A 25,059-nucleotide genomic window follows, 5' to 3' on the forward strand; every position below is an offset into this window, starting at 1 on the left:
AGTTGGCCCCAACTGGGTGCTTCTACTGCCAAGATGAGACCCAGTCAGAGATCCGCTTGCTCCCCGCCCCCCGCCCCCATTCTGAGGTCACAATGAACTGCTAAAACTCTGACTCTACCAGAAAGGGCCCTACAGGATGCAACATACTTTACATAGAATCTCTACTTTTCTCCGAGCCCGAGAAAGGGGATGATAGGGAAGAAACAGCTCAAAGTCAGAGGGCCAAACTGCATCCACTTTATCTGCACCTCTCACCTCCCTCAATCATCTTCAGCCACCTTCCAGGCTCTAGGCACCAGCTGGCACAGATATACGAGGCCTTGGAGCCATGGGCTGGTCAGCAGGGCTCAAGAGGGTAGCTAAGTCTGAAATTCTAGGACGGGCCTGTGCTGGCCCAAGACAACTGACATGTGGGTCCATTGAGACCTTGAGGCCCAAGGTCTCTATGAGTGTGTTTTCAGAGCTTTAGTGCCCATGGAGGCAAATGAAAATACCCTACCTTCACTCAGCAAATCCCCAAGCCATTCCTCCAAACCAAGGGCAAAGTAAGAAAAAAAAAATACGATGCATCAAGGAGGGACATAGAGATTTCATCTCTAAAGCTCTGACCAGATTCAGATGAGGATGGGAGCAAAGAGTAACCTTCAGAACTCCTTAGCGAGTCCTTGAAGGGGGTACTCCTTGAGCCACCAAGAGCAGTTCTATCACTGCCAGGGAAGGCAGGGGGAGCCCAGCTAGATGGAAGCACCGAAAACCTCACATCTCTTCTCCGTCAACACGACAACTCACAATGACCAATATTAATGAATGAGGTGCAATAGCTTAGATAATACTAAGTAAGTAAGTTCTTCCCAAAGCCTCTGCTTAGGTTTAGAATTCATCATTGGATTATCTTAAAAAGCTGGGACTTTAGTAAAAGAAAAAACTAAGTTACGGAATAAAGGGAGGGGGTGAGTACAGCTTGAGTGAGCCTGCAGTGGAAAATAGCCAGTTTCTGGAACATGGCATGCAGTGAGTTCTAAAGGACAGCTGTGATTTACACACTGCAGAAGTCTAGGGCACATTTTTTACGTTATGGTCAAGTCAAATCATAGTTTATGTGGATAGTGTCCCCAAATTCCTTGCAGTGTACAACCTGCACAAAAGCATATGTGATGCATCCAGGAGGGAAGCAGACACATCATTTATAAAGCCCTGACCAGAGTCTGACACAGCAGCCCTGCTGGCTTAGGATTACACATTTGCTGCAGTCAAGCTACAGCTCAGACATAGTGGGGGTAGAAGAGAGGGGAAGAATAAAATCCACCTCCATTCCAACAAACTTTATTATGACTGCCTCAAGTGGCCACGTGGAGTTTTCTCCTCTAGGAGAAGCTTTAGACCTTCCATTCTCTGGTCTAAAGGGAAGAAATGCCAAAACCCTGGGGCAGGCACAGTCACGGGCACACAAAAAGCAACAGGCCTAAATACTCCGAAACCAGGATGCGGGAATAATAAAGACGAAATGTGGCGCCTAGGAGGCAAGCACCTTAAGTCCTAACTTGTGCCATGATTTCTCCTAAAATTTAATGATATATTTTGTTATGAGAAATCAGAGTTCTCTTTTCTGTTGTAGGTGCCAGCCGTAATTACAGTTCTCGAAAATAAAATAAAATAAAATAAAACAAACATACACACCTGAAAAATGGGGGGGGAGGTGCAGAAGGAAGAAGTGAAAAGCATCATTTCTTTCTGCTCAGAAGATTGTTTAGAAGCGTTGAGTATTTAGACGCACTGAATGTCAGTCCCACTGGAAAGTAAAGTATTACACAGCTCATGGTCCCAGATTAGCCACTGAACAAGAGGGTGGCTGCTGAAATGGAAAGGATGGCTCAGAGAGCCTCAGGGAGCCTTCAGTCCTCCATTGAAGGTAAACACGGCTTCACAACTCCTGTCTGCCATTCCAAAACCCAAAAACTCTGAAAACTGACAATTTTAAATAATTCATTTGGCAGCAGAACAAACCCAACCTCATTTGGTGGCAAAATGTGACCTGAACTACGTAAAATCATTTGTAGTCTATTTATCCCACTTCATGTGAACATTCTCACATTTCACTGCTGAAATAATGGGCTTGATTATGGGATGCTGACCCTAGCTCCTTTTGGGGGTGTTATATATATGTACCATATTACCTTTCTAAAAAATTCTGAATTTTTAAAACACATCTAGCCCCCAGGGTTTCAGATAAGGGGAAGAGTTTGTAAACTTATAATAGGGTGACATAAGACCCCTACAAAGATTACTAAAAGCCCAAAACAGTCAAATTATGTCCTGGTGGTTTCAATCTAACCAGCTTCCTACACAAGCCAGACGGTGACATTATCTGGCAACACTGTGTTAGAAATGGGAAATCTATTACCACAGGGTGCCTACCACATGTTAAATCCTGGTTTCCTACCTTCACATATTCCAGAGTTGGGTCCAGAAGATGCTGATCCCTGAAAAGAGAAAATATAAATATGAGAACAATTGGGAACAATGCAACCTTACCCTGGGTAAAATGTATCCAACATTATTTCACCCTATTCATTCACATTATTAAGATGGGCCCACCTCCCAGGCAATACCCACAGCAGGCAGATAAGGAAGTTAGAACAGACACAGATTTCTTTCCCGGGTGTCTCCTCGGGGTGGAGGACGTATAGGATACCACCATGACCTCAGTCTAGAAGCTCCACATATTTTCCTGTCAAATTCAAGCTCCAAAAGTTAGACTATTCATATGTGGTAATTCTAGATTCACTCTGAGCATAAAAAGTAGCCTGACAGTCCGAAGCAAAGAGCTGTGAGAGATACGAATAAAGCAGGGCTGGATGCCCAAACCTGCAGCACTTTGGACCAGGCAACTGTGTCACACCCACTTTGACAGAAAACGGAGGCTCAGGTGGGCAGATCGGCTGCTCAAGGTCACCCAGCACCCGGGTGAGTGAGTTTTGAACCCAGCTCTGCTTCTAAATCACCCTTCACTTTTGCTGTCAAGCTGAGCAATTGTCAAGCTGAGCAATTCATCCTAATTTTCTTTGGTGCCCCACTGTTTTTTCTCTCCCCATTTAATGTCTGCTCATGTCTATCATAATACTGTTAGGATTAACCAGACAATTAAAAGTAAACAGCAGTGGTGTCACTGAGGAGGCTGACTTATTATAGTGGAAGAGGATCTAAGGCAAAGGAGAAGAGGGGGAGACATGAGAGTTGATGTTTCCAGCACCGGCAGAGTTACAGCAAAGTGCCCCCCTCAACAGACTATGTGAAAAGACAGCTGCCTTCAGAGACTTAAACTTCACAAAATCAACACATCACCCTGCAGAGACGGGACCATTTTTTAAAGGACAGAATGGCTCTGAAGCCCATAGGAGTAGTCTTCTTAAGGGGGGGCGGGGTGTCAGTATATCTACAAAGAGGACACATCCTTCAGAAGGTGGGGGATCACTACCGGCAAGCAGCTGCCTCTGGAAGGGTGAGCTCAACCCCAGACCCTCTGGGGCTTGGATGCTTCCCTCTGTGGAGAGACCCCGGGAGACTGCAGCCCTTCTCCCCTGAACAGGGGCAGCAAGACCCCTGCTGGGACATAAGGAGTCAATCCCACAGCTCAGGGGCACACCATCTTGTTGTGAAATGGATCCAACCCCCAAAGCTATTCCTGGAGTGGTCTGTCCACTTAGGGCTGCACACAGGGCACACGCACAGAGGCAGGCTGGCTTCGGAGATGCTCCTCTCAGATGTGCAAACAGATTAGGTTCTGAAATAAGTCCCTTTGTAAGGCCAAAGTATCTGAGAAGGGCTTAAGCTCAAAGTCCCTGGTGCATTTCCATCAAAGAGGGGTATAAATCAGTCTTTCAGAGCCTGAAAACCAGGCATACTCTTTGCCTCCAAGCTTGTGTGTGTTAATCAGGCATCTTTTCCCAAAGCAGCCGAGTCCGTCTGCTGTGCTGGGTCACCACCTCCTCTGCTGCAGTCTGGACATTGCATTGATGTCATCAGACTTTGCGACCATGGGACCACCTGGCTAGTGACTAAAAACTTTGTCGGCAGGGCTTTGGTCATACTCCCCTTTAAATTCTAAAACTCCTGGTTTTCTACTGAATTAACATTTTAGGCTTATAGGCATCCGGTCTTATGCTAATCATCTGGCCCAGTGGTCTGGCCCTGGGAGTGCAGAAAGATGTTAGAACCACTGAAATGCTGTTTCTCATCTTCTTCAAGTTTCTATTTTTATGTATGTTCTAAAATGTACATTATATATATTCATACACATATGTCTTAATGCATGGATAAACAGTGTAGGTGTGTACTGTTTAAACCAATGATTTGGTCTCGGGATCTCTTTACACTCTAAATAATTGAGGACTCTGAAAAATTTTGTTCATGTGGGTTATATCTACTGATTACTGATATTAGAAATTAAATCTGAGAAACTTGCAAAATATTAACTCATATTTTTAAAGTAAACCCATTATATGTTTAAATAAATAACACTTTAATGAAAAACAGATATGTTTTTCATAGCAAAAATTTAGTGAGAAGAGTGACATTGTCTTACATTTTTGCAAATCTTTTAAACGTCTGGCTTACTAGAAGACAGGTACATCCTCACATCTAGTTCTGCATTCAATATGTCGTGATATGTCTTAGTTGAAATAAATGAAGAAAATCCACATTTACAGTTAAGTAATTGGAAAGGGAGGGATATTTTAATAGACTTGCATATAATTATGTATGTTCTACTTTGATAACATACCAAAACTTGACAAGTAGTAGTTTCTTAAAGGTTAGCTGTGATGTGGAATCTGAAACCATATCTCTTACTCTTTTGCCTCTGTCCTGCACTTTGAATGGACGTTTTGTTCATGTGTGATTCCATAACCACTATTCTGGGAAACACTGGTTCACTGAGTTATGCAGATCTTCCAAATTTTGACCCATTTCATTATCATGTAAAAAAAGAATCACATTGGTTAATACCATCACTGATCTCATCAGAAGTTACTAGGTATTGGGAATTGCCAAGCTTATGGTAGAGGATAAAAGTCTTCTAACTTGAAAGCTTGAATTTTTTCATTGGCAGCTAACACTGTCAAATATTTTCCCTGAGCTTCATTTCATTCATTTTGGGGAACATATCCGCCAAATACCAAGACCACACAGTCATGATCGGCAATTTTAACTCTTTTTTTAGGTGCTCAAAGGTCATTCTTTTAGTAAATTCTTTTTAGAATTTTGTCCAGGATCTGCTCTTCTCACCAGATTTAGCTGTAAAAATCCTTTTCCTTTTACCTAATGAAAGCTGAAACGTTCCTCTCTCCCTTTCTCTAGAGATGTACCTGAAAACTCTGAGCTAGTTCTCTCAGGATAGACCCCTCAAACTCTCTTGGGGAGGGTGTGGGACAACCAACACGAGTCCTGTGTTATGAGTGGCTCCTGAGGCAGCCCCAGCAGCAGCAGGGTCGCCACTCAGAGATGGGGTCACCTCAAGGCAGGGTGGCCCATGTGAGACAGGCGGGGACCTGGGACCCATTACTGCAGTGCTTGCATCTGGACAAATATCTCCTGGAGCAACGGAATATAAAGAAACTATAAGGAACTAAAGATAACTGCACACATGCACGGTTGGGGCAAATTATGAACAAGATACAAAAAGGCCAAAACCCAGCTGCCACTTCTCAGGTGCCAGGAGCAAAAGCAGGGTACTGCGCATGATCCCTGCACACAGCGCCACCAAGAGGATGGGCAGACCACCTAATCCACTCTGGCCCGACCCACCAATATGCGCCTGCGCTCACCCCCACCCCGTTTAAGGGACCAGCTCTCCCCCACTGAGGGAGCGAACAAGGGTACCTGTTACTTGTTTTCACTCCCTCATGCTGCAGCACGAGTCCCAATAAAGCCTTGCCTGAATTTCTTGTCTGGCCTTTCATCAACTTCTACCGATTAAAGAGTCCGGGGACCCAAGTCAGTAACGTACCTGCTCTCCCCACCACCCTGCTCTCCTGCCCAGAGACCCCGACACCTGGGAGCCTGGGGTGTTCTCCCAAGTGTCTCCCCAGCCTTGGATGAACTCCCGTGTTCCTATGGTGCTCCTCCACCACACACACTTCTTTTGGCAAAAGAGAAGGAAAACAAGAGCTGCTGGTTAGGGATAAAACTGAAGTCCCCTCTTGACCCCGCCCCCAAATGAACTCTGCTAAGGGAGCCTTGCTCATTCTGTTCCCAGAGCAGAGGGGGATCCAAGTTCTAGTTCAGTGCACCAAGGGGTGCCCTAGTGGATCCTTGTATTCTTCTACTCGTCCTTTTTTTTTTTTTTCCGGTACACGGGCCTCTCACTGTTGTGGCCTCTCCCTTGTGGAGCACAGGCTCCGGACGCGCAGGCTCAGTGGCCATGGCTCACGGGCCCAGCCGCTCCGCGGCATGTGGGATCCTCCCGGACCGGGGCACGAACCCGCGTCCCCTGCATCGGCAGGCGGACTCTCAACCAGGGAATCCCCTACTCGTCCTTTTCAGAGAGACAAGAGAGGGAAGACAAGGAGAGTATGATAAAACTGAGTGAGTGTGTTATAAATCCAAAAGCTTTAAAAATCATTGCCTCGAACCAAATTAAAATTATATTTAAATGCAGAAGTGCTGTGTCTCCTTTCTCAGCCAGCCTAACCCTAGCCCTAACCCATCTAACCAGAAAGAAGACATGAGCTGGAAAACATAGCAGTTGGCCCTGTAGCCCCAGCCTCTAATTTGAAATAGAATACCCTATTATTCATACAAGACTGTGCCACAAACACTCCTTAAACCGTATCTTTATATTCCCCAAAAGAGATCACTAGAAAACAAACACAGAAACTTGGCAATGTAAATGAAAAGCTTTTTTAATCTTTTTTTTGCTTATGTCAATTATGAATCCCCACCCCTGTGAATCCGTGATGTTGTATGCATCTCTCTTCACAACTGGAGAGTCTGGCAGGCACCGTGGCCCCACTGTCAGGCAGGCTGCCCCGCTGAGCACCATCCACAGACCGCAGGAAAGCAGCAGGATGAAACTGGACTCTCCTGTTATTTTGTTCTTAGGTTTATTAAGTTTTAAATAACATCACTGTGTTTACTCTGGTTAAATCATTCTTTCCAGCATCCCACTTTCTTAAGTTCATACTGAGGGATGTTTAGCTGGGAGTCACAGACATGTTATACATATTTACTATTTTAGTTTGTTTCTCATCGGTAGCCAGGTTAATAATATCCTCCCTCTTAAAAGGACACTTGATGTATAAGTGTTTGCTATTTTGAGTGAAGAGGTTTTCCGTCTTGAATACACAAACAAAATTTCACTAACATAGATCTTTTCTGAGCAGTTCGAATACAGATGGAGATGGAAGTGCCCTATCTATGTCTGTCTTAAATTAGAGAATGTTTTAAGTGAATGGATGTTTCTTTATTTAAATATTATAGACTGACTTAATGGCTAATGGTGTTGCCACACAAATGTCCCTTTGGATAAAACAGAAAACGGAATTGCTTATAATAACATGATTATTTCAGACAATGGAGGGATGTGAGAAACTAGATCCAACTATTCCAGACTGAGGCTCCCCTTAAACTCCACGCACAACAGTGATGTGCAGAACTGGCACACTTCCTCTGTGCAGGTGGCATGGTGTTTTCATGCATGTTCACTGTATGTTTATTTATTTATATATGGTCTCTCCCTCTACAAGGTGAGCAACCCGAGAGTAGTGATGTGTCTGCTTCATGCCCAGTATGTCCCACAGTTCTTGCATTCATCCCACAAACATTATCAAGCATCTACAATATGCTATGCAGTTGGCCAGACAACAGAAATACAAGAACCAAAGACAAAGGCCCTGCATTTAGAGAGGTTGCAGGCAAGTGGGGAACACAGATCAACTGATCCAGCACAATTCAAGGTAGTGAGAGGGTGTCAGTGGGAGGTTTGAGGGCTGAGTAGGGACTTATCCCAATGAAGAAGCTGTGGGGTAGGTGGTGATGAGACATGCCCAGGCAATGAGAGAAGCACGTGACAATATGGTACATCTGAGGAACCACAGCATTGTGGAGTTAATTCCCCGCTGGCCCAGGCCACCATCGTCTCTCCCCTGGACCTCCCCAATACCCTCCCCAATTCTACTCCATCTCCACAATCTCCACGATAGCAGCCAGAGTGATCTTTACTCAGATCACTCTCCTGCTCAAAATCCTCTAACAGCTCCCATCCAGTCAGAACAAAATCCTGAGGTCCACACCGTGGCCTTCAATGCCCTGGTTGGCGTGACCCCAGCCAGCTCTCCAACCTCATTGTGTTAGGCAGAATTTCAAAGATGCCCCCTCCCAAGGTTCCTGTCCCTTGGTGAGTCAGTCAAACACCAATCTAGGTACTGCTGTGAAGGGATTTTGCAGATGTTATTAACATCGCAAGTCAGCTGACATTAAGGTAATTATCTGAGGGGACCTGACTTGAAGAGGGAGGGGGATTTGACATGAGGGACCCTGTTGCCAGTGTGATGTTATGAGAGGGTCTGTGACGAGGCCCAAGACACAGAACCTCCAGGAGATGGGAGCTGCCCCTGGCAGATGGCCAGGAGATGGAGACCTCAGTCCTACAACTGCAAGGAATTGAATTCTGCCGACGACCTGAATGAGCGTGGAAGCAGATTCTCCCCCAGAGCCTCAGGTGAGAACGCAGCCGCTGACATCTTGAGTGAGACCCTGAGCTGAGAACCCAGTTGAGCCATGAGGGACTTCTGCTCTACAGAAACTGTGAGGTAACAAACAGGTGTTAAGTCACCAAGTTTGTGGTGTTGTTACTCAGCAAAAATACACTAATATGCTTGTCTATTCCATCCAAGCCCTACTGGCTTTTCTTTCTGTTGCTCAAACACATCAAGCCGGCTCCTGCTGCTGTGGCTTGGCATTTACTGTTCCTTTGCTTGGAACAGTCTCCCCAGATATACTCGAAGGCTCACTCCTCACAGCTCTCAGGTCTCTCTCAAAGATCGCTCCCTTAACCATCCTATCTAAATGAGCACCACCATCCTCTATCCCCTTTTCTGCCTTCATCTTTTCCCATATTATCTGATATTATATGAAATGTTTATTTGCTCATGGTCTGTCTGTTCCCCAGAATATAACCCTGCAAGAGTGGGGCTTTCTCTGCTTTGTGTACCTTGGTGTCCCCAGTACTTTGCACATAGCAGTTGCTCAGAAACCACTTGCTGAATTAATGAAGAAAAGAACAACTAACGGAAGCACAGGGCTGGGGGAAGCAGCAGGACTGGTGGGGGTTGGGAGACCAGGATGAAGAAGAGGCAGAGCCAGATCACAAGGGGCTTGGACGCCACGTAAACACATTTAGACTTTATCTTGAAAGCAGTGGGATTTGTTCAAGGCTCTTAAGCTGGAGAATAACCAGAGATTTGTGTTTTAGAAAATTCCCCCTGCAGCAGTGTGGAAAACAGATTAGTGGGGGGCAAAGTGGAGTCAGGAAGACTAAAGGAGAGGATACTAAAGGGGTCTGGGTAAGAGACGACGAGGCCTGGATTAGAGCGATAGAGGGAGTGGGGGGATGGTGTACAGACTTGAGAGACTTAGAACTGTGAATAGATAGACCTTGGTAAATGGCAGGATTTGGTGGGTGAAAGGGAAGAAAGAGGTAAGGACACTCACTGAGTTCTTTCTAAGGGAACTGGGTAGATGGTGCCTAGCCCTTGGCAGGGACTCCATACATTTGTTAAGAATCAATTAGCAAACACCTCTGCCTCAAGCACCATACTGTACTAACTAGACTACCAGGTTCTGAATTAATAAGAATTTACCTCACTACCATCCATTTTCCACAGTTAGCAGTCCGCACGATTGCTGCCATTTAGCTACTGAATGTCTCAAATAAGTTTTCCTTTCTTCTCGACAGATAAATAAGTTACTTTCAGGAGAGTCTTTCACATCCCTCAAATTATGAACACATAAATCTTTCCCTTAAAGTATGATGAAATATAACATTTAAGGGATCCCTTCACACCAGCAAAAATAGTTAACTCATGAAGGAAAGCCAGAGAACAGCAAAGCAAAGTAGCTGTGCAGAAGCTAGACAAGAGTGCCCGATTTTATATAACCCTTTGGTCTTCTCCATCGCCCCCACCTCAGTTGCCACTGCTTGCTTATGTCTTTTCCGCAGGACTGTAAGCTCCGTGAGGTCAGCAGCTACCTCTGTCTTGCTCATCAATGTGAACAAGCACGTACAAAAGTATGTACAAAAGTATTTGTCACACAGCAGCCAATTAATAAATAAACAAGGATAAAAATGCACAAATGAAAATATAAACCACAATTAATCACCCTTATATCTATATAATCCAAATAAGGCCTCAGAAAATTAGAAATTTCTATGATGGGACCTCCCTTTGCTAAATCTGGTAGACCAGATATTCTCAAAATTAAATGATAATCAAATTACAGATGTATTTCCAAATACATGTTGAAGTCACAAGAAAGGGAAGGTCTCAGGAAACACAGACACCTACAAAACAGATACAGAAACAGAGCAAATCAAGAACACAACACGTGAACAACAGCAACAAAAAGGTAAGGAGGAAAGCAGGGAGGCTAAGCCCTGGGTTCATAAGAGTGAGCAGCTAACCCCAAAGCCCCACATGATGCCCACCTGAACCATCAGAACGGGACTACACCACCCACTACAGAAGGAATGTGCTAAACACAACGCAACACGAAACAAAAAACAAGCTCTAGCAAAGGGAACCAAGGAGAGCTACTGTCTCCACCACAGATTCTGATGGAAAAAAATAATAATAGTCTCCCCTAAGAATCTGTAACCACAAGTAGGCCTTTGGGATTCATATTTATATGACCTGCTTTGACAGAGAATCCAAAACTGAAAAAAAATTAGTGTCTGGGTTGGTGGCACCATTAGTAAGGAAACAATGTAAATCCTTTCTGGAGGAAAACTAGATCTGCAACAGAAAGCTACTCAGGATATCCACAAGTTTGGTTAAATACAAAAATTCCCTTTCAGAAATAACCATATACATGAGAAAACAAGCCCCAATGACTGAAAGTTAGCAGAAATGACAATAGATTGAGATCCCCAAAGACTTCAGATATTGGAATTTCAGATATAAGCTATAAAATAATGATGTACGATAAATTTTTTTAAAAGATGGAATAAAAAAGTGACCTAAGAAGAAACAGGCAGACATAAAAATAATCTACTATAACTTCTAGAAATAAAAAGCTAATTGATCAAAATATCTAGATATAAAGAAATATAAAGATAACCTTCTAAATAACTTAGACATGACTGGAGAAAACATTTATGAATTAAAACAAATATATAAAGAGATTATACAAAACACAGCTCAGAGAGAAAAGGTGAAGAATAATATAAAAGAGACAATGAAGGTAGAATGAGAAGGCTTAATTAACCAGAACTCTAGAAGGAGAGAATTGAGAGAAAGGCAAAAAGCAATAGTCAAAGAAATAATGATGGGAAATCTTCAAAATTAATAAAAGATACTAATTATCAGATTCAGGCATCCCATGAGTCCTAAGCAGTGTAAACAAAAATAAACACATTGTAATGAAACTACAGACCACCCAAAACAAAGAGAAGATCTTAAAAGCAGCAGAAGAGCAAAGAAAGGCTTCCCTGAGATCAATGACAATTAGACTGACAGCAGATTTTCATCAGTCAAAAGGGAAAGTGAGGAGCACAAGATTTCTTGCCCAGCAAACTACCTAGAACAAGGGTGAATAAAGACAATTTGAGACAAATGAAAATAGAAAATACCCTTCAGGAAGCAGGAAAAGGATGCCAGAAGGAAAGCTTAAGATCTAAGACTGAATGATGCACGAAGAACTGGTAAACACGTAGGCAACTCTAAACCAGTGCTGATAGTGCAAAATAAGACAAATATCTACTAACAGTATATGGTGGTTCTTCAAAAAATCAAAAGTAGAATTACTACATGATCCAGCAATTTGCCTTCTGAACATATACCCCCAAAAACTGAAAGCAAGATTTTGAAGAGATATTTGTGCACACATGTTCGTAGCAGCATTATTCACAGAAGCCAAAAGGTGGAAGTAATCCAAGTGTCCATCAGTAGATAAATGGATAAACAGGATGTGGTATATACACAACGTGGTATATATACCATGGAATATTATTTGGCCTTAAAAAGGAAGAAAATTCTGACACATGCTACAATATGGAAGAAACCCGAGGACATTATGCTAAGTGAAATAAGCCAGTCACAAAAAGTCAAATAACTGTATGATTTCACTTATGTAAGATACCCAGAACAGTCAAAATCATAGAGACAGAAAGTATAATGGTGGTTGCCAGGGGCGGGGGAAGAGAGAATGGGGAGTTGTTGTTTAATGGGTGCAGAGTTTCAGGTCTGTCACACAGAGCGAAGTAAGTCAGAAAAAGAAAAGGAAATATATTAATGCATATAAGTGGAATCTTGAAAAATGGTACAGATGAACCTATTTGCTGGGCAGGAATAGAGACGCAGACATAGAGAACAGACGTGGGGACACAGGGGGTGAAGAGGAGGCTGGGATGAATTAGGAGATTAGGTTTGACATAAATACACTACCATGTGTAAAATAGATAGATGGCTAGTGGGAACCTGCTGTATAACACAGGGAGCTGAGCTCGGTGCTCTGTGATGACCTAGATGGGTGGGATGGGAGGGTGGGAGGGAGGTCCAAGAGGGAGGGCATATATGTATACATATAGCTGATACACTTCATTGTACAGCAGAAACTAACACAACATTGTAAAGCAATTATACTCCAATAAAAATAAATAAAATAGGACTTCCCTGGTGGCTCAGTGCTTAAGAATCGGCCTGCCAATGCAGGGGACACAGGTTCGAGCCCTGGTCCAGGAATATCCCACATGCCGTGGAGCAACTAGTCCCGTGCGCCACAACTATTGAGCCTGTGCTCTAGAGCCCGCGAGCCACAACTACTGAAGCCTGCGCGCCTAGAACCTGTGCTCCGCAACAAGAGAAGCCACTGCAATGAGAAGCCCGTGCACCACAACAAAGAGTAGCCCCCGCTCGCAGCAACTAGAGAAAGCCCGTGCGCAGCAACAAAGACCCAACACAGCCAAAAATAAATAAATGAATAAATTTATTTTAAAATAAATAAATAAATAAATAAATAAAAAAAATAAAGATGAAAAGAGTTCTGGAGACTGGTTGTGCAACAATGTGAATGTACTTAACATTACTGAACTGTGCACTTAAAAATGGCTAAGATGGTAAATTTTATGGTACGTGTATTTTACCACAATTTAAAAAGACAAACTAAAACACAAGGCAACACTGACGTATAAGCCAAGTAGAAGGTACCCAAAGCTTATGTTCTAAGTCCTGCATTGCTCAGGAAAAAGGAGAGGTATTGTTTCACTCTATTATGTTGTTTAAAGTCATATAAAAGTATTTTTAAATAACCACTAAGTGAATAGGAATAGAGTATTTTTTAAAAGACAATTTAAAATAAGGGAATTAAAAAACCCCATAGGTTAAAAAAAAATGTACAAACAGTACAGACATACAGAATAAGAGGCAGCTATAAACCCAAATGTATCACCAAACATGGTAACTGTTGACCAGATTAAACTCACAAGACAGATTTTCAGAATGTAGGATATAGTACCTGTAGGATACAGTTAAAGTGGTATTTTGGAGGAAACGTAGAGACTTAAATGCTTACTTTTAGAAAAGACTGAAATTAAATAAGTGTCCAGCTTAAGAGAACAGAACAAACATTTTAAAAAGACTAAAGATAAAAAGAGCAGAAATTAAATTAAAAAAAAATGATACAGTAAGGGAGCAACAAATGAAGCCCGGTTCTTCAGAAGCCTAGTAAAATAAACCTCTGACAGATATAATCCAGGGGGAAAATGAGAGAAGGCACAAAACAATAGAGAAATGAAGTGGGAGCATAATCATAGATAACAAGAGAGCCCTGTAAGAGAATACTATGAACATCTTATGCCAATAAATTTGAAAGCTTAGGAAAAACAAATTCCTGGAAAAATAATACTAACATAGACTCAAACAGAAAATCTGAAGAGTCCTATAATGATTAAAAACTTGAATCAGTTGTTCAATATCTACAGACCTGGATGGCTTTTCTAACCAGGAAGTTCTGCCAAACTTCGGAACTTATTACTTTGAAAATGAGAGACTTGAAAAAAAGGATACTATAACTTTGATATCAAAAGCACACCAGGTCAATAAAAGAAAGAAAAGGTAGCCTAGGCTAATCTCACACATGAATAGATATGAAAAAAATCCTAAACAAAATATTGACAAACCTAATCCAAGATGTACAAAAATATATCATAATCAAACTGGGTTGACTCCAGGAATATAGGGTCAGTTTAACATGAGAAAATCTATTCACCACATTAACATTAAAGGATTAAAGGAGAAAAATCATTTTGGGCTTCTAACTGATGGGGGGGGGGAGGATTTTTAAAAATATCATCATCTTTTCATGATCTCAGCAGGGAAAAAGCTAACTTCACAAACTAGAAATAAAAAAGGACAAGTGTACCTATGAAAAACCTCATTCTTAACGGTGAAGTATGAGAATCATTGATAAAATCAATCAATCAATCAGAAACAAGACAAGGATGTCCACAATTACTGCTTCTGCGCACCACTGTCCTGGAGGTCCTAGTCAGTGCAGTTACATAAACAAAAGAAATAAAAGGTATAAGAATTGGAAAAGGGAGAACAAAACTGTCATGATTCACAAATGATGACTGTAGAACACACAGAGAATCTACGCAAAGCTGCTAAGTAGAACAGGGTTCCTGGATATGAAAGCACTGTGCAAAAATCTTCAACTTAAAACTTAACTCAGGTCAGGGACTAGAAGGCTTATGTGTCTGGGATGGAGTTCTTGCTTATGGGTGTTCATTCATCACAAATGAACTCATTCCTAGAACATTTAACTGAAACGCAGCACAAAAAGACTTAAGATGGGTGTGACCAGCAGGCTGTCTCTTTGTTTACATGTACTAGTAGGGCCAAGGAAGACCAAAACTGCAGCCTAGGGGTCTGCTGGTTCATCTTTTTTTTTTTTTTTTTTTTTTTGCGGTATGTGGGCCTCTCACTGTTGTGGCCTCTCCCGTTGCGGAGCACAGGCTCCGGACGCACAGGCCCAGCGGCCATGGCTCACGGGCCCAGCCACTCTGTGGCATGTGGGATCTTCCCAGACCAGGGCACGAACCCGTGTCCCCTGCATCGGCAGGCGGACTCTCAACCACTGCGCCACCAGGGAAGCCCACTGCACCACCAGGGAAGCCCTGGTTCACCATTTTTAACCAACCCATGTACCAGGGCACATCAACGATCAGGAAGGGTGAACCCAACGACCAGGAGAAAGTTCGCCCTTCATTGGCAACCTCACCCTCTTTGCATGTGGATATGGCCTTGGCACCTAGAGCTGTCAGTCACCCTTTGTTCTCCAGCATGAAGCTCAATTAACAACTCAACATCTTGAGGAGATGTGGGGATGGAGCGACGGGGCAAGGAAGAGACAGCAACAGGCTTTAAATCTACTAAGATTTTGCTTCCACCGGATGATATTCCTGACTAGACCACATGTTCTTTTCGGTAAGATTAACACGTGGGAGAGTCTCGCATTCTCATTTTAAATTTTAGTAGACGATATCTGGGGTTCGAAGGCCTTGCCCATCTCACCAGCCTCATCTCCTCACCTTGCTCCTTTCATTCCAACAAATCCAAACTATTTGGAATTCCCTGAACCAAGAAGCCTAGAGTCCCCATCGTCTTCCTATTCATTCCCATCTTCTCTGACCACTCTTTTCCCTGCTTTCCTCCCTCCCCAGCACCAACCCACAGAATTAATACATCTCCTCAGCACTTATTTTCTATGCATTATGAAACCTTATTATAACAAATAATTATAATTCAATATGGCATGTGTACTCCTGTCTATCTCCCTTACTGGACTATGATCTCACTGAGAATAGGGACCATATTTTATTTTATTCACCTCTATCCCCAGAGCATAGTTGCTCAATCAATGTTGGTTTGAATGAATGAACAAGTATGAGTGTGTGTGTGTGCGCACACACAGAAGATCTAGAATCTAACCCCTCCCATCCACCACACTCCATGGGTTCACCAAGGGAAGAATAACACTGGAGAGAGAGACAGAAGGAACAAGAGAGAAATGTTGTTCTTGGACTGATGGGCCTCCACATGAAGGAGATAAGTTAGCCACAGGCCTGTGACTAAGCCATGATGGCCTCACAGAACTCCCTCAGCAATGGAAGGTCACTGCTGTCAGGGCAGCACCTGGCTCCCCAGCCCCACTGAGACTAGATGTTTTCAAAGTGGTCTTGAGAGGCTAGCTGCTTCAGCTGAAAATGAATCTCCCTGGACACATTTGAAATGCCAGGGAGGAGGTTAATCAGGGAGATAACCAAGAAGACAGAGAGTGTACTACAGGGCCATTTCCAGCTGTTTATGGGAAAATGAAGAAATAGATGGTTAAAACAGGGTTGGCCTGGTGGGTAGAGATATGATATCACTTGGAAAAATATGAGCTAGTGTGTAGTTAGATGGACAGTTTCTCTGCTGATACTGGAAATCACATTAAAGTCTCAATAGTTACTTTCTCACTCTAGGTGGGGGTATATTATGTGCATTGCTTTGAAAATTAAAAAAGGGATGTAGCCTGTCAACATTTAAATCAAGTCTACTTTGATTAAAAAAAAAAAAAGCCGCCCAAGGGGGAAAAAAGAGAAATCACCCCAAAAAGCCAATTCTGGAATTAATTATAAAATATAATAAAATATGCATATGATTGTGCCTTTGAAAAAGGGATGTAGCTTTTTTCTTGAATTTTATTTATTTATTTTTTATACAGCAGGTTCTTATTAGTGATCTTTTTTAATACATATTAGTGTATACATGTCAATCCCAATCTCCCAATTCATCACACCACCACCTGCCACCTGCCACTTCCCCCCGTGGTGTCCATACATTTGTTCTCTACATCTGTAACTCTATTTCTGCCTTGCAAACCAGTTCATCTGTACCATTCTTCTAGATTCCACATATATGTGTTAATATATGATATTTGTTTTGCTCTTTCTGACTTACTGCACTCTGTATGACAGTCTCTAGGTCCATCCACATCTCTACAAATGACCCAATTTCGTTCCTTTTTATGGCTGAGTAATATTCCACTGTATACATGTACCACATCTTCTTTATCCATTTGTCTGTCGATGGGCATTTAGGTTGTTTCCATGACCTGGCTATTGTAAATAGTGCTGCAATGAACATTGGGGTGCATGTGTCTTTTTGAATTATGGTTTTTTCTAGGTATATGCCCAGTAGTGGGATTGCTGGGTCATATGGTAATTCTATTTTTAGTTTTTTAAGGAACCTCCATACTGTTCTTCAAAGTGGCTGTATCAATTTACATTTCCACCAACAGTGCAAGAGGGTTCCCTTTTCTGGGATGTAGCTTTAAAAACAGAGAACTATAACATTTCTAGATGTGCACTTAAGAGAATATATTTTGTTTCATCATCTTGCAAAGTAAATATGAGATTTACTCTCCCACATCTCAAGACATATTTCTTTCTTTTTTTTTTAAATTAATTTTATTTTTGGCTGTGTTGGGTCTTCGTTGCTGCACGCGGGCTTTCTTTAGTTGTGGCGAGCGGGGGCTGCTCTTCATTGCAGTGTGCGAGCTTCTCATCGTCGTGGCTTCTCTTGTTGTGGAGCACGGCTCTAGGCGCACGGGCTTCAGTAGTTGGTGGCTCGCGGAGCTCAGTAGTTGTGGCTCATGGGCTCAGTGGTTGTGGCTCACGGGCTTAGTTGCTCCAAGGCATGTGGGATCTTCCCGGACCAGGGCTTGAACCTGTGTCCCCTGCATTGGCAGGCAGATTCTTAACCACTGCGCTACCAGGGAAGCCCTCAAGACATATTTCTTATTTGTTAAAGGAGGCTCCCTAGCAGTTGACAGGATTAAGGTTGGTGCTTATTTTCTATTCTCCTCCCAGGGTTAACACATGACATGAGGAGTTCCTTTTCACTAATACAAAGAACCTAAGGGGTATTCCTTAATGATTAAGCCAACAGATCTGCTTTAGAGCAGATGAGTGGTCTAGACAGAAGCTCACTGCTCTGTAGTGGGGGAACTCATCTTCCATTTCTGTTGCTTAGACCTAAAAAACATTCACTAGATGGGATCTGTGTAGCCAAGTGTGACCACTTCCCTTGGTCTGATTATTAAACTTCAATTAATGCTTCTAAAATCACATTAGCTTTTTTGACAACCATAATATGCTGCTGACTCATTCTGAGGCTGCAGTTACCTAAATCCTGAAATATTTTTTCACATCTGGCTATTAAGCCGAACCCCTTACTTTTACTTTGTTTTTTGGACTCTAGTGCAAGTCTTTGTCTCTCCCCATAGCCCTTCTAGGTAGGTTTGGTCTGTTGTTTCAAAACGCCAAGATCTTTTTTGGATCTTTCTTCTGTCACTTTGACATTAGTTATTTCTCCAAGATTCATACCATCCGCCAATATGATCTTTATGTCAGTACCACTGTCTAAAAGATATTTTAAAGTTGGCTAGAAAGGGGCTACGGACACAGCCCACAGCGTGCTTTCTGTACCATCATCTGGCCCGAATCTCTCTCACCCTAAGGATATCACCGATGACTGACATTTGCATACACACTTTCTCAACACTCCTCTAATCTACCAACAAAGTAACTCCAGGAAGGAAAGTTAATCTAGTCTGACTTGCTTTTGGCAAAGCCCTGCTAATTACTAATGGCTGTTGCTTCCTTCACCAAGTATTCAAAAATCATTGTCCTAATAATCCTTTTTAGAATATTTCCTGAGAAGGATGTCAATCTTACCATTTTATAGATTCATTTTATCTCCCTAGTTCCGTTTTTGAAATTTAAATACTTATCTATCTGCATCTTTCCTGTCGCTCTTGGTGATGCCAACATTTCTCCAACGTTGTGTGCTGGTTTGATGGTCTCAGCCTCAAGCTCCCTCTGTCTTCTTGGGCCTTGGGGCTTCACCTCATTTGGGGGCATCACAGCCTCTTGTCATGGCCTCGTCTACTCTCTTCCTTCACCTCTATCCTACCCTTTCCAATCAGAGAAGTCATTTCCATGGCAGAAAAAATGCAAGCCACACAGAAGCTCAGCAGTTTGGTTTCTCTCACATCCCCCCCTCTTTGGTTTTATTATTCCAAACATAATTTTTGAAAGCCCTTTTTGTTACCTGTAGCATTTTTCACAATCCTCTGCTCACGCCGCACTCTGGTCCTTTCACAGCCCAGAAGCCACCCTCTGATATGGGCCTCGGTTACATGGCCCAACCTTTCCTAAGTCTGGGGCCAAGGCCAGAACAGCACAGAGGAAGTGGTGGCCCAGACGAGGCATGCCCTGAGGGAAGGGTTACCTAGAAAGCACAGTCTGCAATCACCTGGTCAAGGAGAAAAAGTAACACGATACCTGGAAAGATGTTAGGGTCAGAGGTCAAGAAAAGCAGAATTGCTTATCAAGCTAGTGGAGTGATACAGAAGGCTAGCTACACTGTGGATGGGAAGTTAGGTCAGCAGCAAAGAGAGAGAACAGGTGCAGGCAAGCTCAAATGGTTCCAAACCCACATTCCCTTCTCCCTGGGCCATGAGCTCCTCAACTGGGCAAAAGCCCTGGACTCTTTGAATCTCTAGCATAAAGCCTGTCACACAGATGCTCACCATACTTGTGAATGAATTCATCAGATCAGCCCTGGCTCATCAGACCACACTGGGGGGATCCTGTAAATGGATCAGTCCAGGCTGGAGACAGTTCTTCCTACACATCCTTAAATAAGAGAGCTCCCTGGATGGTCACATACCTTTTCCTCCTTTGAACTGTGGGCAGCATGTTGTTGTCACTTGTCCTGAAATGCGTTTCCCTTTCAGAGCCTCAGACCATGAGATCCTTTTTATTATTTCCCTCAACTTGGGGAATCTTTCCTCCTACAGCCCAGGGTAGACTGTGGATGAGGACACGATTCTCTCCCTGGCTACCAGAGATCCCAAGGCCTGGTTGCTTCTCAGACTCCTGCTTCTTTCACTTCAGCAGCCAGTTCCTGCTTCTATGAGTCAGTTTCTATCTCATCTGAAAATACAGCCATGTCTGATGAATGTGTTCATGACATATTCTAAAAGAATGGCAATTAAACCGCCTCCTCAGGCAGATTCCCTAATCATGTTAAAACAGCACCATTTAAATATCCTACGTATTACACTGTGGTGAGTCTCTACAGGAATCCAAGGCTAATACAAAGTGGTACTGGTTGATGAAGATTTGACGCGGTCATGGGTTAACTTGTGCTCGGCAGAATTCTAGGACAGCATTAAGCTAAAAGCCACTGTTGAAATCTTAACTTGGCGGCAGTCAGTCAAACTGAATAGAGTAACAACAAGAAAAGCCGTATCAAGGCCACTATGTCTCTTGGCAGGCACAGAGGGTCTGGAATCAGTGAATCATCAGGCTTCGGGTTGGCTAAGCCCAAACACAGCACTTTTGATAAAAGCAGATGCTTTGTTTGGCTGGTATCTATCTGCCCTTCCTCCACTCCCACCCGCCCCATCCACCCTGCCCCCAACCATTCCTCATCCCCTTCTAAAGGAGTGTGTTTGTAAAGGTTTCTTCTCAACTAACTCAAAGGCAGAATACAAGTGCTATGGTTTTGAGTGAATGTCCTCAGAGCCCCTGCAAGGAAAGGTTTCACTCAACCAAACATATACAGGAACATACACCCTAGGCCCATTTTCCAGGGCAGGCACCTTGGAAAAGCAGCCCTCACCCCTCAGGCACAAGCCTGAATGCCAACCACAGTCATCCATGTACCTCCTCTGCCCACAGAGCTGTCAGGGAACGTGTAGACCCGTCCGGGAAGGAACTGCGGGCTTAATCACCTTGCTGCTGACACAGGCCCACAGGGAGGGAGGCCCCAGGGACATGTCTGCTTTAATCAAATCAAAAACGTTTTTTAAAAAGAATCAAGTAATGAAAAATGTGCTTTGTTTTATTACATGCTTAAAAGATTAGATATTTTCCTATTGAATTTTGTCTCTCATCTTAAAAAAACCCCACCTTCCTTTGAACACCAACCCCGTGCGACTCCCACCTCATTTCTCTGCTCCCCACCAAATGCTCAGCCTCCTCTGCTGGCTCCCCAGAACAGTCTGTGCCAGGATTCCTCAGGGCCGGGTCCTAGGGGCCCTTCCCTTTATGCTTTACACAGCTCTCTCCTTTGCCTATGGCATCCATTTCCGGCTTTAATATCATTTCTATGCAGACTCCTAACTCTATAACTTTTAGCCCAGACCTCTCTCCACAGCTCCAGCCTCATAATACCAACTGGTATTATAATTAACACCTCCACTCAGACACACACACATCTCAGACTTAGCACACGCAAAACAGACGTCTCGATTCTCTGCAATCTACGGTCACCTCCTCCTCCCAGGAAAAAGCCGCCCAACAACCAAACGAAGCCCTGCTCTCTCCAATCTTCTCCATCTCCGTAAATGGTCCCCACCCCCACCCCCAGCTACCCGAGCCATACTTGACTGCCCCTCTCCGTCATCCCAGTCCACCTAACCCTCGGTACGTCCGGTAGATTCTACCTACAAAACAGATCTTGAAACCACCCACCTTCATCTCCTCCACTGTTATCCCAGAACAGACCCCACTGCTTCCCGTAGTGCTGCAATCGCCTCCTGCCCTCCCTCCAGCTCCTCTTCCATCAATCACTTCTCCACTGAATCTTCTAAAACTGTATCAGACCATGCTATTCCCTCACTTAAAACCCTTTAAAGGCTTCCCTTGGCCCTATGGAGAAAATCTAAACTCCTAGACCGGTACTGTCCAATAGAAATACAGTGTGAAAACATGTAACTTAAACTTTTCTAGTCGCCAGTTGAAAAGAAATAGAAGAACCTATTTTTAATAATCTTTTAACCTAATATTTCAAAATTATCAATACATAGTAACATAAAAATATTAATGAAGTATTTTACATTCTCTTTTTATATTAAATCTTCAAATGTTCCCTCCCGCAGAGAGCCATTCCCTCCTCCCAGTCCAAGGAACTCAGGGCTCTCTGATGTGACCTTCCTTGCACCTCCTCATTCTGCAGTTATGCATCTGTTGATGCATTTGTCTGCATGCCCCCTAAACTGGGCACTCCCTAAGGACAGGGCCCACATCTATTTTATTCTCCACTGGGTACCTGGTACCTAGCACAATACCTGGCACTAACTAAGCTCAATAAATATTCATCAAAGAGTAAACAGTGAAGACACTGACATTAAGTACTACAATCAGACAATCAGACGAGGGCTGGGCCAGTCCACCAAAGGGAGGCTCTGTTCTGTGTCCTAGCACAATAGTGTGATCTTTCTGTGCACCCGATGTTTCTGTGCACCTGTAAGCATGAGCGGTGGCCAAGATGCACTGCTGTAGGGCAGCTCAGAGCAGACCCAGGTAGAGGGATTCCAGCCAGACTCGTCAACACGTGGGAAACTTTCTCCCCCATTAGCCGCAGGCATGGAACGTGATCTCAGGTTACACACGACGATTAAGAGCCTCCCAGGAGGAAGGAAGGGCGGAAACCAACAACTGAGCCCCTGCTTCATGCCGGGTCCTGGGCTACGTGCCCTCACTTGGGATTGTATTTGACCGCCCAAGCCACCCTTTGAGGACGGGGAGATTCAGAAAGGTGAAGGAACTTACATAAGGTCACAAAGCTACCAGTCTGGTTGCTGGAATCAGCATCAAGGTCGCTAGCAGCTTTCTTTGATGTCCAGGGCTAAATCAACGTCCCAGCAAAAGTACCAATGGCCTTCAGGGTCAGGCGTCACACAGCAGAGTTGGCAGGAGAAGAATAAACAGCTATGATCAGGTGGAAGCTGAGAGCAAGGACGTGACCTGCTCCACCCAGACTCCCAGATGGCAGTACCAGGCTCAAGAGTGAAAGTCGGAGTGCTGACATTCAGTAGAGCCTTCATGTTTAGTGACCAGTGAATCTTCACAGCACTCCTCAGAGGGGATTATTTTCACCCTCATTGTATAGTTTAGAACTTGCCCTAGTTCACATACCTAGTAGTGGATAAACAGGCATCTGAACTGAGACCTCTCAGTTATGTGACTCGTGTTCTCACCTCTTACCTCTTACTATGTTTGCAAGTGATTCTGGAACCACGGACAGTCCGCTGCATAAAGGCTGGGTCAACATGGAAGGTTTCTCAGCCTTCTGTAATTTGTCAGTAACAGCACAATCTGTAAACAGGAATACCCTCAGCGCTTGTGTTTGGGGCCTCAAAGGAGAGAGAGCTTGAAATTCTGCATGCAATCCTGCAGCTAGTCTCTTAGAGACAGACTGGGTGGTGACAGCATTACAAAGCTGTGAACAGCAGGGTGGCCATGGCCTGAGGGCTTATCACTCCTGTGGCTCCAGTCCAGGCCCCAGGAAGGCATCTCCTTCCAATCAACAAGAGTAACTACAACTTCTCCAGCTCCCATCTCTGGCCAGGCTGGGATGGCTCCCAAATCCACATGTGATAAAAACATGAGTAGTCTGTAACTGCATAGCGTCTTCTGTTTACAATATGCTTTAACCTATACTGAGGGGCATGAAAAACACACAGTTTGTGACTCTCAGAAGACTGAAAAAACCTGACTTTTCTCAAACAGCATGCAGGGGGCCAGAAAAAAAAAGGATTTAAAGCAAGTCAGTTGGGGTGGGGTGTGACGGGTTGGGGGAAAGAGAAGATATTGAACAGCTCCACTCAACAAGGACAGCTTTGTGTAATTCTCTGATCATTCTCTTGGGTGCGGTTTGCAATCAGTTAAAAAAAAATGTCCTTTCGTTTTTCCCAGAACAGCTGAGAATGCACAGACCCCAGCCTTTAGGGCTGAAATCATCCCTGCGAGTAGAGGATTTAGGACTACTGTCAGGCAGCTGGTGGACCTGCAGGCATTTCCTATTCTCTGGGCTCCCCCAACCCTGGGCCGGTACAAGATGCCCAGCAGGGCTGAGCTCACCTCTGACCCAGCTGCTCCTGGCCTCAGCACACCAGGGGCCACCGGAGCCTGGACGTGCACCATTCCTCGGAATTCACTAACCCATCCACAACAGCTGCGCTCAAACACCAAGGGGCATTTCAAAATGTTAGTAAAACTCAACTTGAAAATTTAAAAATAAAAATTCAATGCATGGGCTATTACTTTCTGGAGACATTCTTGGCTGTTAAGCCACGGTCATTCTGCTAACTCAATAAATGTACCTTCTATTAAATAGAATCTATTAGTCTATTAAATAATTTTTTTTCAACTCTAAACCCAACTTTTCCTCTGTGCACAAAAAGCTTCCAATTTGCAGACAGTAGACATGCCCATGTATAAATAATGTGCAGATGTTTGTGTGTGGACCTTCACACTGCAGATCCTTCTGATTACCTTTGAGCTAAAGGGTGATTTATTTGCATGTCTGGGGGAACATCTTGCTTTGCTAAGGAGAAAGCAATAGTTATAGAACTTCGTGGTTCTGAAGAGGAACACATGAAACAATTTTTCATATGGGGGCACCAACACAGCCCAGAGTTAGGTCTTTAAAACAGTGTTTAGAGAAGGGTCTGCACAGATCCTGTGCCTTACACTTTTTCTTTAACTTTGAAGAGCTGACACCGTGACATGGTAGGTTACTTACTGCCTAGGAAAGGATACCGGATTTTAACTTGGGATAATTCTGCAGACTTTCTGGCCCCCATCAGTTAAAGCACTTGTGACTAGTCAGTCAGCTCCACTCATGCAAATTAATGAAACACCACATTGTCCAGCCACATGCTCCCACAGCACAAGGGGCAGAAGGCTCTCAGCAGCTGTTCCCAGGAATGCGTGCCTCCACG

At 43.7% G+C, this 25,059-nt stretch overlaps 1 protein-coding gene across 3 annotated transcripts in view; it reads right to left on the reverse strand.

Moving 5' to 3' along the window:
- Positions 1-25,059, reverse strand: part of BCAR3 (BCAR3 adaptor protein, NSP family member) — a 261,968-nt gene that overhangs the window by 76,873 nt on the left and 160,036 nt on the right. For 2 of the 3 annotated variants that reach the window (XM_082614303.1, XM_082614304.1), the window contains one exon: positions 2,441-2,480. In XM_082614303.1, coding sequence (XP_082470429.1) covers positions 2,441-2,480 — 40 coding nt within the window. Of the gene's footprint in view, positions 1-2,440; positions 2,481-19,994; positions 20,218-25,059 lie in introns of those variants that run through there. The other variant, XM_082614306.1, reaches the window with a different exon arrangement.

Source organism: Mesoplodon mirus (assembly GCF_964341445.2).
Source record: "Mesoplodon mirus genome assembly, chromosome: 3".
Taxonomy (NCBI): domain Eukaryota; kingdom Metazoa; phylum Chordata; class Mammalia; order Artiodactyla; family Ziphiidae; genus Mesoplodon; species Mesoplodon mirus.